Below are 13,159 nucleotides of genomic sequence, written 5' to 3' on the forward strand. Positions count from 1 at the left end.
TTTAACAGGCATGGTGGAAAGGAGATGCCGTGATGATGACCTGAATAGAGTGCATATTAGAGTGTGATGGTGAACCAGCTCTGTGATGTAGAATAGACAGAGATCATGCATTGTGCTTTGAAGCACATCACAAGTACTTGTATCTTAATAAACACGACACGTTTTTAACAGGTAACCAGTAAAAAGTACCATGTAAGCTAATTGACTTGATTCACAATCGAGAACCAGATTGATGGAACAAAAGGGAAGTGTTATGACTATATAGGAGAAAAGTAATTTCCCCCTTGGTGACGAAAACAATGCACCAGTGTAAAGGGAGCCAATATTGGGGCAACCCGAACAAACCAGCACCAGGAAAATATACCGCAGAAAAAAAGTACTCAAGTACATATACAAGTGTACAAGTTTGTGTGTCTAACAAAGAAAGTTAATCCATGTGTGACAAGGCACTTCACTGCTTAGCTTGCCAAGTCTTTTCATCTGCATTCAGGAATGCATCCAAACTTGTCCTACTTATTGTACAGCTGTAGCTGAAGATTTGATTGCAATGATCCCACTCAAGTGTAGCAATGTGCCTCAGCTTCCAAAATGACCGTGGTGACAAAATAAGGCATGCAGAGAATACTGCAAAAGTAAGCTCAATTCATGGACAATTAGTTTTCAGACATCTTTTTCAGCCCCCATCAGCAAAGAATCCTTACAACCTGAGTGCCAATCAGCAGACAAAGCACAGCAAAAAGGTTAAGAGGTGTCTCACCTCCCTGATGACGAATCGTAGGAGCGTGCTGGTCTTGTTGGTGGGGGAGTCGTTGTCGTCAAACTTGGGCACGGTGGAGGACGCCGCCCACTGCTGGATCTCCTCGTCGGAGTGGTCGGAAGCCGTGTAGTACACGTCACCTGACATGACAGCAATGACATCGTTTTACATCATTAAACAAAAATACAGACAAAAGAAAAATGACTTAAATACATCTTGGGATTGGACTGGCTGCTGGTGAACAAGGGCATGGTGGTGTGATGAGCACATGATGCAGTATTTACATATTGTACATACACGTACTTCACTTTCAATGATGATGTAATATCTAGGGAAAAGCAGTTTGTAGTTACATTTGACAAAGTGACATAAAATTTACTGTGAAAATGTTCATCAAAATTAACTACATGTACTTTCAAAAGAGAATCTGAAGTGGGCTGCGGGTGTATTCAATGATTTGATTTTGTATCAACTGCAGAAAATTAACAAAAGTGCAAGGCTATAAAGACCAATCGTTACTTATGTCTAAAATGCCTCAATGCTTCCAGTTGATACCCTTTGCTTATTATTGCTAGTTGCATGGCACAGACCACAAAAGGTTAGCACTTTTCGCACATTGCCCTGTGTGTGGGGCAGATCATTTCTCAATGCTAGGAACCTACTCTTTGTGAGGAGTGAAGTGGTATCTTCTTGGTGTGAGTTGTGATTCTCTCACACACAGGACCTCCATTATAATGTGTCATTTGTGGGACAAATGAACACCAATGTTTATAACAGATACATTTTAATGGTCCCAGATGATGACAATGATGAACCAGATAAGGATGATGCATTCTACAGTTCCTACAGTTTGCATGTGTACCTTTAAGAGGGGCCGGGGGTGTGGGAGGTTTGACCGGCTTGCTGTCCACCTCGTCCACATTGGTCACTCTCCTGGACGTGATGCTGGTCCCTGCCACCCTGGTCCTGCGGCTGCGAAGCATCAGTCTCTTGGCTTGGCGCAGGGCAGTGGTGGACATCTCCGACTTTACCTCTTTTAGGTTCTGACGGAAAGAAATCAAACCATTGGCAGAAGAGTAAATATTGCAGCTCTAACACACTGTACAGCTTGGCAAACTGCACACCCCAAAATAAGACATTTATACACATGAAGATAAAACATTAAATGCAAGTTTTTATGCAAATGATTTCAGTGTGTTATCTCCAGACTTGTAAAGCAGCATTTTCTTTGCACCTAGAAGAAGAAAACAATGAATTGATTTGACTGTGCTTCATATGTAACAAAATTCTCCCACTATTTCCTTTTCCTCTTTTTTTTTTTCTTGCTTGACCATTCTGTATCAATATTCACACATTCCTGAAGTGCATTCTTCTTCTTCTTCTGTTCATTCTGCATCCTTCAGTCCTGAAGATTACTGCAGATGACTGTGTGTGTGTGTGTGTGTGTGTGTGTGTGTGCATAAATTGCAATGGGCGTTCCTACGGTGAAGTGCCTGGAAGAAGGGTGCGTAGTTTACATGGTGCAAGTAAAAAAACCTATTCCCACACTCTAGTTTACATCCTCCGCTAGGTGGCAACGGAAGGCTTCTACCATGCCTGGATGAAGGGTGCATAGTTTACATGGTGCAAGTAAAAAAACCTATTCCCACACTCTAGTTTACATCCTCCGCTAGGTGGCAATGGAAGGCTTCCACCGTGGGGAGAAGTACAGCCTCTTGCGATAGGCTGTTCCATTCCTTTGTAAATGTTTGCCACACAACTATTGCAGATTCACTCACCTGCTTCCTTCTCCCTGCTCTGCTTGCAAAGGGTATTTAATAGCTCGAATTAGATGATATGAATATTCATGTTTTACACAGCTCGAGTTCCGCTGAGTCTCTTGCCCAAGGTTCACCAAGAACAATGCAGCAATGGTGGCATATATGGAGACAACCTTGAGGGAGCACGACCTACATGCACTAGCTTAATATCTTCACTTAATCACGCACACTGGTTAACACCATGGTGGCTACATTTCAGAACTTGCTGTGATGATGATGTGCAAAGGAACGAAAAAAATATTTAGACATACACAAGTTTGGAAAATTATGGTGTCAGCATCAAGGTGTCTTTGAAAAAATATTCAAAACTACATGTATGAACTCAAATAAATTACTCACTGAATGGTGCTTTCTAACACCAACATGTACGTATGCCCATGGGAACATTTGAGAACCATAAATCATGTCACTTTGATACTGCACACTTTTTAGAAGCATTCAGTGATCACCTTCATTCCCAGTCTTTTCATAGCCTCCTTTTCTCCTTTTATCAGAGACACAGAATCGAGCATGTAGGACCATGCACCTCAGAAACTAGAAACACTGTTGACAATGCATTAAAAAGGCACTAGCAATTAGCTTTTGTAGCAAGGAGAGCTATTACCCCCATTTGATGGCCAGATCAAAATTCCGGCCAGCTCAAAATTCTGACCAGCTTCTGCTGGTAACATGACATCTAAACCGCTGCTCAACTGGTCAAAACGGCACAGAGTTCACTCACCACAGAAGGCAAGTTGACTCGGTATGGAATGTTGTCTGAAGGAGTTTGCATGTCTGGAAGCGGGAGATTCTTGGCAAACTGAAAAAAAAGAAAAGAAAATTAACAGAAATAAACTCATAGTATTATGATTAGAATCCTTTGTACTACTCATATTTAAAAGATATCTGCACTTATGTTCATTGTACAATGTATCTGGGCAATAGGTGAAAAACGGGCATGTTTAACAATTTCATGGACATCTGTTATTAAAAAACAAATACACATTAATTGCGCATTGGGAACATGTGAGATAATCCAAGGTTTGTATAAATCTGATTTCATTGAGCATTTTTAAAACACATTGTAATGTCAAAGAAAAGGAGGAAAAGTTTGCAGATACAAGATATTGATTAGCAATGTATTTGAACACATACAGAGTGATTTCAATTTATCAGGTGATGTAACAAAAATCATATGCATCATCATTATCATGCCAACTGCCCTATGAGAAGAACAATAGCAATAAAGTTAACATTACATCTGCACTCTACATGTTGAGACATATTTCTAAAATCAAAGCTCAAGATCTGTGCTGTGAAGTTCTAAGATTTAGTTACAAACATCACTGGAAAAATAATCTTCTTCATGGTGGCTACTCTCACCTTGACAAGAGCTTGAATCTTGGAATCTGAGATTGCCAACTTTAGTGACGGTAGTACTGCTTCAATCTTGTGCCTGGCAAATTAACATACATCGCACCGTTGAAATGAAAAACGTCATAGCATAGAAATGGGAAAAGGTCAAGTGTGTGATGGTACAAGATTTTACACAAAGTGGAAATATAAGACACTCTCGACTATTTTTCATAAAGAGGCAAAGCAGAGTTGAACAGATCAGATTACTGAAATGAATTCAAATTTCATATGAATCTTTTGACAAGTTATGGTTGTTACTGATGAGCACACAGCTTGCCTAAAGTGTGCCTGACAGAGTAACACAACCAAAACATGGAAACCGCAATCCAAGCATGGCAAAATACTGAGTTAGAATGGAAGAACTGAATTAACACAAAGCCATCAATTAATTTTGGTCATGTTACTTCATTTCTTTTTCATTCATTTAATCTTCCGTTTTTGCACTGACTTTGGGATCGATGACCTACATTTTCCCCAAACCAGAAATTGACTTTAAATCTTAAATCTTTAAATCTTACATTGTACACCACATATACGTGTATGTGTATCATAATTTTTTTTTTCCGTCAGCGAGAAAAATTCAATTGTGTGAAAATGTCTAATATTCTTATGATGCTGGAATGACCCACTGCAACTGAACAGAATCTGGTGGGAACCAAATTTGCAAAGTTTATCACACAGGAAACTGGTCACAAAGTACTAACCCGTTGAGGATGCAATGGTTTGATTTTGCTACAACATGCATTTCCAATAGACACTTGCCCGAGTATACTTGGGACTTGTCCTCAACGGGTTAAAGGTACAGTTTACCGTTTGGAGCAGTGATTTGAAAAATGTTCAAGATATGACATTTGATGCATATGTGTCGGTCAGTTGTATCACAAAACATCCTACCACGTAAAAATTTCACAATAAAGCCTAATATATAAGGAGATACAACGTATCACTATTTTTCTCACTAAACCATAACTGTAGACGATTTAGTTTGGAAACATTTTTACTATAACTATTGTTCGCATTTTGTATATTTAACAATGCTTAACATTAATCATACTGATTCAAATTTTTACACCGGTTGTTTCTATCTCTAACTTACATTTTAGAACTATTTTGAAGCATTAAAGCTGGATTTTTGTTTCATCTGCAAATGGTATACTAAATAATGCCTTTAAGGATTGTTGCTATGCGGAGGCACACTGGACTCACTGTGGAAGTTCCTTGTAGTCTGGCTTGGCACTGATGAATGTGTTGACTTGTAGACCCAGGCTGGGGAGGAGGTGATACTTGGACTCTCGTGCTAGGAGGGCCTCTCGCCAATCAGCACCTTAATCAAATTGTACAAATGAATGATTGAAAAGGCAAAAGTAATTGAATATAAATGTGAAACAAGAGACCCGCGGGTCACGCACTCACCTGAGTATCGCAATTTCACCTTCCATGCATTCTTGCACACTCTTACCTGAGAACATTGGAAACTTACAGTGTAGGTCTGCATATGGATCTCCCCTCAACTCCGGGGGGGGGGGGGGGGGGGGGGGGGGGGGGGCAGGCAGCCCTGGATTTGCAATGAACAAACTTGGAACTAAAGTCATCAATGTACAAACTCATGGTATTAACTTTGCTTTATAATTTCTGGTTCTAGAGCAGAAGATTTTAAATATTCCTTAATGTGGGGGGGGGGGGCTGGGACCCCTAGGGGCCCCTCAAGAGGGACATGGTGCCCATTTGAAGGAATTGAGATTCTATCCCCATAGGGATGCTACCTGCTAAGTTTGGTCAAAATTCATCATGAGGTTTTCAAGAAGATAAACATGTACAATTCAGGCTCCATTACAACTGTAGGACTTCTCCCCATCCCTCTCCTGGGTCCCAAGGGGGGGGGGGGGGGGCACCCCTGATTCCGCCAACCCCATGAACAAACTTGAAACTACAGTCATCAATGTACTAACTCATAGTATCATCTAAGCCCTATCACTTCTGGTTCTAGAGAAGATTTTTAAAGGTTCCTTAATTTTAGGGGGTTTTGGCCCCCTCATGGTGCCCATTTGAACAAATTGAGATACTGTCCCCCTAGGGATGCTACCTACCAAGTTTGGTGAAAATCAGACATGGCGATCGCAAAGTGAAGATGAAAATGTACAATTTAGGCCCCATTAGGACCCCTCCCCACCCCCCTCCACTGGGTCCCAAGGGGGGCACCCCTGATTCCCCCATGAACAAACTTGAAACTACAGTTATCAATGTACTTACTCATAGTATCAATTAAGCCCTATCACTTCTGGTTCTAGAGAAGAAGATTTTTAAAGATTCCTTAATTTTAGTGTGTTTGGGCCCCCCTGGGGCCCCCCAGGTGGGCCATGGTGCCCATTTGAACAAATTGAGATCCTATCCCCCTAGGGATGCTACCTGCCAAGTTTGGTGAAAATCGGTCATGGGGTTCTCAAGAAGAAGATGAAAATGTAAAAAGTTTACGCACGACGGACGACGGACGACGCACGACGCACGACGGACGACGCACGACGGACGCCGGATGAAGAGCGATCGCAATAGCTCACTTGAGCCTTCGGCTCAGGTGAGCTAATAAAATCATGTCAGAGAGAAAGGAGCAAACTGCATCTTTGTTTTAAAGAAGCTGGGATCAAGTAAACTTTTATGATATGTCAAATCATTTGGTATTCATTAAGTCTTTACCTAAAACCAAATTAATGCTATCCATTTCAGGTGCTAGTCAGGAGTTCCATGGAACTTTCCAAGCCCTGAACTGGCAACCCAGCAACACCGGCAACAGGTGGAAATGAAGAGAAAGCATTGACTAACCTGGTTCCACGAGTAAAACTTGGATGTCGTTGATGCGGATGACAAACTTGTCGTAGAGCCTGGCCTCTATCTCGGTGGGAGTGGCATCCTGGACAGACAGACAGAGAGACAGACAGAGAGACAGACAGACAGACAGACAGACAGACAGACAGACAGACAGACAGACAGACAGACAGACAGACAGACAGACATGGAGGGGGGAGAGAAAAAAATGTAGGTGAACAGCTTACCCTTCTGTTTTGGCATTATTTCACTAAGTTTCTGTCTACCACATATCTCTGTTATTGTGGATTGTAATTCATTTTAAATAGGTGCAGAGTCTACTATTGAGAATTCATATGTCCAGATGATTGAACATGAAGCAATAGAAACAGATAATTATCTACAACACAGTAGCATTAAATCATGCTCCATATTAACATAGCATCAATACTGAGTTGATTGACAGTAATGACTCAAGAGTTACTATGTATATTGAGATGATTCAAATTTACGTTCAAGAGCAATTTCTTGACTAATGTCTAAATGTGTTTTATTACTCAGATTCATGTGTGGTCCAAACAAGTCAAGAAGAACTTATTCTAGTTTGATCAAAGAATATTTTGGTCACATATGTTTGTTTGGACACTCAAAGTCATGTGTGGTTGTGTCAAAGACATGATTTCATTCAGTAATTTTCATTCCTACCCACAACCATCACAAAAAACTTACTCTCATCTGATCCACTTTTCACTGGTTTCTGAAAAGGAAAGATGGCTCATTAATGTCACTGCAACCCAACGTGCTACACATAATTCCATCTTCTTTCGTAGGTCTCTGCAATTATGCTCTACAAATCCTGTTAAAATCTGTGGAGTTAGCCCGAACTAAGCCGGGCTATTTACGTAAATGACATGGTTAAACACCAATCAGCAAAGGACTAGGCACCTCTAGGGCAGTAGTGTCCTTCTGCAGCTCACTGTTAACCCTGAGACTGCCGAGATCCAGGATGAGGAGGTGTCCCCCGAGGTCCAGCAGTCCGTGTTCCGGGATGATGATGTTTGGCGACTTCACGTCAAAATCCACTTGGATAGTCTGGAATAAAGTGGACATGAATGGATGTTCAATTGAATACAGCAAGTTGAATGCTGGAAAGAGGTGGTGGAGATGGTGTACATGTATCACATTAACAATCACCGAAGGTTATAGATGCACAGCAAACTGAAAAACACTCAACATGAATAAGAATTATTGGAGGAGAGATCTTTATCTTCAAATTTCATCCCTAGCTTCACTACAATGACTGAATATAAATATGTTGTCAGGTTAAAAATGATGATCCCAAATTGGGAAAATGATGATTTCAAAGTGGGAAAATTGTGCATAAAAATCATGCTACTTTAAATTTTGATATAAAGAAAACACATACTTTCTTATTTTTGACAAAGGAAACTCATACTGAACAGGTGGCAGCACTGTATATGAAAGGGATACATCTTCACATTTAATATTGAATGCTTGTCATCAGGTACTAATTGAAACAGATGATAGCGTTACAATACACATGACTATTGGAACCTGGACCAATCAACTTCCTACAGAGCACCTACATGTATTCATGCACCAAGGTTGAGAAAAGTTATGTGGAAAACAATATTCTAGCTACGATGTATAGGACACAAGTGTTGTGGTAAGACTTGAACCTTGGACCTTCAGATTAAAAGCACTAGGCCAAAACAATCCACCTTCTAGAGGGTCAACCATCATCCATGGCCCTCTGTCTCCTCACCTTGTGGTGTTCAATTGCATAGAGAAGACTGTTTTGTGAAACTTTGGCCAGCTCCTGTATTCCGGCATATGCAGCCGATTTTAGCCCTGGGATGTCTAGGTTGGGCACCTTGAAGAACGCTATCAACTCTGACACTGCATGCTGGAGGATGAGGATCACAGCAATCACATGATTTCATTACAGTACGTCAAATGATGAATAAAAACAGAAACATACCATCATTGTTAAAGGACAAGTTCACCTTCATAAACATAAGGATTGAGAGAATGTAGCAATATTAGTAGAACACATCATTGAAAGTTTGAGGAAAATCAGACAATCCGTTCAAAAGTTATGAATTTTTGAAGTTTTTGTGCAGTACCCGCTGGATGAGAAGACTACTGCAGTGTATGAATAACTTAGATGTCACATGCGTACAACAATATAAGGAAAATATAAAGAGAATTTCACAAAATTCCATCTTTTGAAAAAAGTACACATTCCCCCGACTCGTTACCGACAAATGTTATGGGTAATATTATTCCCCCTGCCTTTAGAAAGAGGCAAGTCAACTGCTCTTTTATTATGCAAAAAAAGTGAAAATATGTTGAATTTTCTTTTACATTTTCTTTATACTGTTGTACGCATATGACTCACAAGCTGTAGTAGTCTCCTCATCCAGTGGTTCCAACACAAAAATTTAAAAAATTCATAACTTCTGCATCGATTGTCCAATTTTCCTCAAACTTTCACTGATGTGTTCTACTAATATTGTTGCATTTTCTCAATCCTTATGTTTATGAAGGTGAACTTGTCCTTTAATATTCATTACAACAACTATGACGATAGGGATCCTCATAAAATGATTGGCTGAGAGGTATCATGTGAGCAGTCTTTTACTGTGCCTCAAATTTGGACTATTGATTTCAAAGGCTCAACTTTACTTTTTACAAGGCATTATTATTATACTACAAGTAATTACCATTACTAACGACCACTAGTCTGTGCTTAGCTGCACTGCCTGAAGTGTGTGTTTTACAAATGCATGGCAATTGTTTGTGTGTGTATTTGGTTATTACTTGTAGTTTGGAGCTAATGCTGTCCTGGGAATCTTGCAAAAATGGCCGTCACAGAAATGATGTCATGTCATCATTTTACAAAACAAATAATGCACATTTCTTGGTCTGGTGTGAGTACAACTATCCACCCTACATGATTTTTTAACAGTCAAAAACACACAATGTGTGTTCCAAATGTTCTAAAGTTACAACCCAGTGGATAATTCTCACAAACAATCGGTGTAATGTGCATTATTGTATACCATGAACAGACTTTTCATTGACAGCTATTGAAGACAGATGAAAGAATGTGGACTTAAAAGACACATCTCAAGTACCTCAAACTCAAACTCAAACTTTACAGAAACCCAGAGGGCTTGAAAAGGAGGATCTACTACCTACATTGTAAAAGAAGCCATTTTCATACCTGGTTGTAGACGATGTCAATGGGCTCTGAGGTGATGGCTATAGCCAGGTCAGCGGGCACAGTGAGGGGACTGGTCTCAAAGTCGATGCTGAAGACCTGCGACGTCATCGACGTGTCCGGGTGGAGCTTCTCGGAGGAGACGAGGGGGACCAGCTCCTTGTTGGGTACGGCTCCCTCCACCCTCATGGCATCCGTGGATAGCATGACACTGGTGGAAGACAGGGCAATAAAGTTAAGGATACACAAACCCCTCAAAACTATACTAAGTCTATTAGTTGTAACTGCGGATGTTCTAGTCATCATATTCTATGGGTTTTGTTGTTCTTGTTGTTGTTCTATACATATTTTACAGGGCTCTTTTTACTTTGTCGTTTTGTTGTTTTGTTTGTTTGTTTGTTTTTTACTATTCATGGCATAGTGCAGATGAAAAGGAACAGAAGTCATAAAAAGTATCATAATATTAGGCAATGAATCATGAATTTATAGCATCTGTGGAAGAAATATGGTACACAAAACTAAGATCATCAAAGAAGAGGAACAGCGACTGGCTGAATCTGACTGAATATGACGATGTTCAATGAACTAATCAAGTGCACACCAACTATCGACATAGCGTAGGCAAGGGGGAGTTTCTCCAGCTGAACCATCATTGTTGTTTGACTTTAATTATAGCGTAGAATGTCAAATCTTATTCTACAGGCCAATTCATACAATGTACTTGGCAGGCTTGATGTTGGGTTAACATTTTATGAGGCACCTTATAGTCACTGGGCCTACCATCAAGTGACTATACAGGTACAATACCCACAATCAACTTTACTGAGGTATAACAAGTTGTATACAGTGAGATGAATTCTATTTATGGACCACAATGTACTGTTGAATACTGGACACCACTGATGACCTACAGTGCCCAGTATATAAAGTGCAAGGGGGGTAAACCCTGAAAGAGTGAATGGATTGCTATTCTAAGGGTCACCTTGTACTCACACAATAGCAATATGAAATGGTGGAGGTATGACAAAAAAGACTGCAAACATAAATACTGCTAGTTGATAGGCCACCCTGTACTTACTGGACAGCACTGTTGACCGGCCTGAGCTGTAAGCCAGCCTGGACATTCTGCAGCAGGCCTCGGAGGATGGTCCCGTTCCTGGTCTTGAGGGATACAGTGCACCGGTCAAGGAGGAAGCTCACTCTGGTCCTCACATACTGAAAAGATCAGATCCAAATACAGACCCCAATTCCAATACCAATTACGTAAAAACATTCACAGTACATTGACTTCATTTCCACAAAGTTCGCACTATTTTTGGCCAGTGCGAATTTTAAAATCCATAAGAATACAGTGTATATGCAGGAATTTTTGTGCAAATTTTTGAAAAGGTTGAATCATGCAAATCGTCAGCTGATAATACTACTATTAACGTATTTAAGAATGTGTTTGTGTGTTTGTGTCCTAGCATTCATTTGAGCATGTGCTTTAATATTGAGTGTATTGAGCTTTCTGTACTGGCAGATATTCAAATGGATCGTTTTGTGCATATTCAAGTTAAAGGCATGCATTAGTCACAGAGTACTGCCACTGATACCCACAGGATGTATTGTACAGATAATGACTTCTACTGCCAGAAGCATACAGAAAATTCTAACCTCAGGGTATTACATACAAACTGTACCCTCCCTTGGAGATCATAATTTAACCTGTTTAAGACAAGTTGATTTTACTTTAACACACATTTTCCACAGACACTTGCCAGAGTACACTTGGGACTAGTCTTGAATGGGTTAAAGTTACCTGTACGGGAACGGGCTCTGCATCAACATTACTGCCCTCACTGTATCCAATTCCTGCATAGACTTTAGCCTTTTCTTCCTCAGTCAGTAGGGACCACATGTCTATGATGTCACAAATAACACAAAACGGATCATTTCACAATGCATTGCTGCCTTTACCATGGATAAGTGAGGACATACACAATCACTACTAACAACAGTCAATTCATTCCAGCTTGAAATACTAAAATGCAGCGTCTCGGATTCGATTAGTACAATTACATATAATGTATTTACAATAATATCAAGTATGAATTGTAAAAAACAAAAAGGACTTTTGCAGTACCATCTCAATTCCTGTAATTAATCAAACGTAATAAAACATCCTTCATGTGTAAGGTTTTGAGGATTAAAGGGACTGTACAGTACTGGTTGAGGTAAGGGATTCATGTTTTGAACATTTCTAAGTGAGATAATGAGAAACCTCTTATGAAATATGAAAGAGCATGTAATTTTAAGAAGGATTCAACGTTTATTTGATAAAAATTGGTTTTGAAATGGCTAAGATATCCAAAAAAGTGATAATAATAAAAGGCGACATGCCCCAACTTTATTATGATGTCTTTGTTTCACCTTGTTTTTGGATATCTCAGCCATTTCAAAACTGATTTTTGTCAAATAAACTTTTGATACCCTTTAGAATTGCATGCTCTTTAACATCTCATAGAGTGGTTCCTGAATATCTCGCAAAATGTTAAAAGCTAAATCCTCACCTCGACCAGAACTGTACACACCCTTTAAAACTGTGGTTTATGACCCCAAAAGTTGGAGTTTACCTGAAGTGATAAAGGCAAATGTAGTTATCTGCCCACAATGTCATGCAGAGGCAATAGTCAATCAAACAGGAGTCAAGTGTCATAAGGAGTCAAGCTGCAGATTAAAGAGTCATTCAGCTAAAGAGTCAAGAGTCATTGCCAGTTAATCAAGCACAAGAGTCAAGAGTCATTAAGAGTCAACAAACTTGGGAGAGTCCAGTGTCATCAACAGTCAATTGAACAGGAGTCATGTGTCATGAAGAGCCAATCACGCTGCAAATTTTAGATTCGAGTGTCATTCAGATAGAGTAAAGAGTTATTTACACTAAATCAAGTGGGAGAGTCAGGAGTCATTTTTAGAGTCAACAAACTTGGGAGAGTCCAGTGTCATCAAGTCAATCAAACAGGAGTCATGTGTCATGAAGAGTCAATCAAGCTGCATGCTGCAGATTCAAGTGTCATTAAGCTAGCGGAAAGAGTCATTAACATTTAATCAGGTGGGAGAGTCAAGAGTCACTTTTAAAGTCAACATACTTGGGAGAGTCAA

The 13,159-nt window shown here is 39.9% G+C and overlaps 1 protein-coding gene across 1 annotated transcript in view; it reads right to left on the reverse strand.

Annotated features, from left to right (window-relative positions):
• The window catches only part of LOC139730911 (intermembrane lipid transfer protein VPS13A-like), a 74,282-nt gene extending 62,364 nt beyond the window's left edge, over positions 1-11,918 (reverse strand). Inside the window, exons 1-11 of the mRNA XM_071641794.1 lie at positions 11,820-11,918; positions 11,097-11,233; positions 10,022-10,229; positions 8,558-8,698; positions 7,717-7,863; positions 6,790-6,877; positions 5,179-5,296; positions 3,940-4,012; positions 3,299-3,376; positions 1,620-1,800; positions 758-897 (exon numbers count right to left, since the gene is read on the reverse strand). Of these exons, the coding sequence (XP_071497895.1) occupies positions 758-897; positions 1,620-1,800; positions 3,299-3,376; positions 3,940-4,012; positions 5,179-5,296; positions 6,790-6,877; positions 7,717-7,863; positions 8,558-8,698; positions 10,022-10,229; positions 11,097-11,233; positions 11,820-11,918 (1,410 nt within the window). The remainder of the gene's footprint in view (positions 1-757; positions 898-1,619; positions 1,801-3,298; positions 3,377-3,939; positions 4,013-5,178; positions 5,297-6,789; positions 6,878-7,716; positions 7,864-8,557; positions 8,699-10,021; positions 10,230-11,096; positions 11,234-11,819) is intronic.
• Between the last annotated feature and the right edge of the window lie 1,241 nt (positions 11,919-13,159).

The sequence above is a fragment of the Diadema antillarum genome, unplaced genomic scaffold (genome assembly GCF_040938485.1).
Source record: "Diadema antillarum isolate AM-2024a unplaced genomic scaffold, OU_Dant_1.0 scf00000022, whole genome shotgun sequence".
Lineage (NCBI taxonomy): Eukaryota > Metazoa > Echinodermata > Echinoidea > Diadematoida > Diadematidae > Diadema > Diadema antillarum.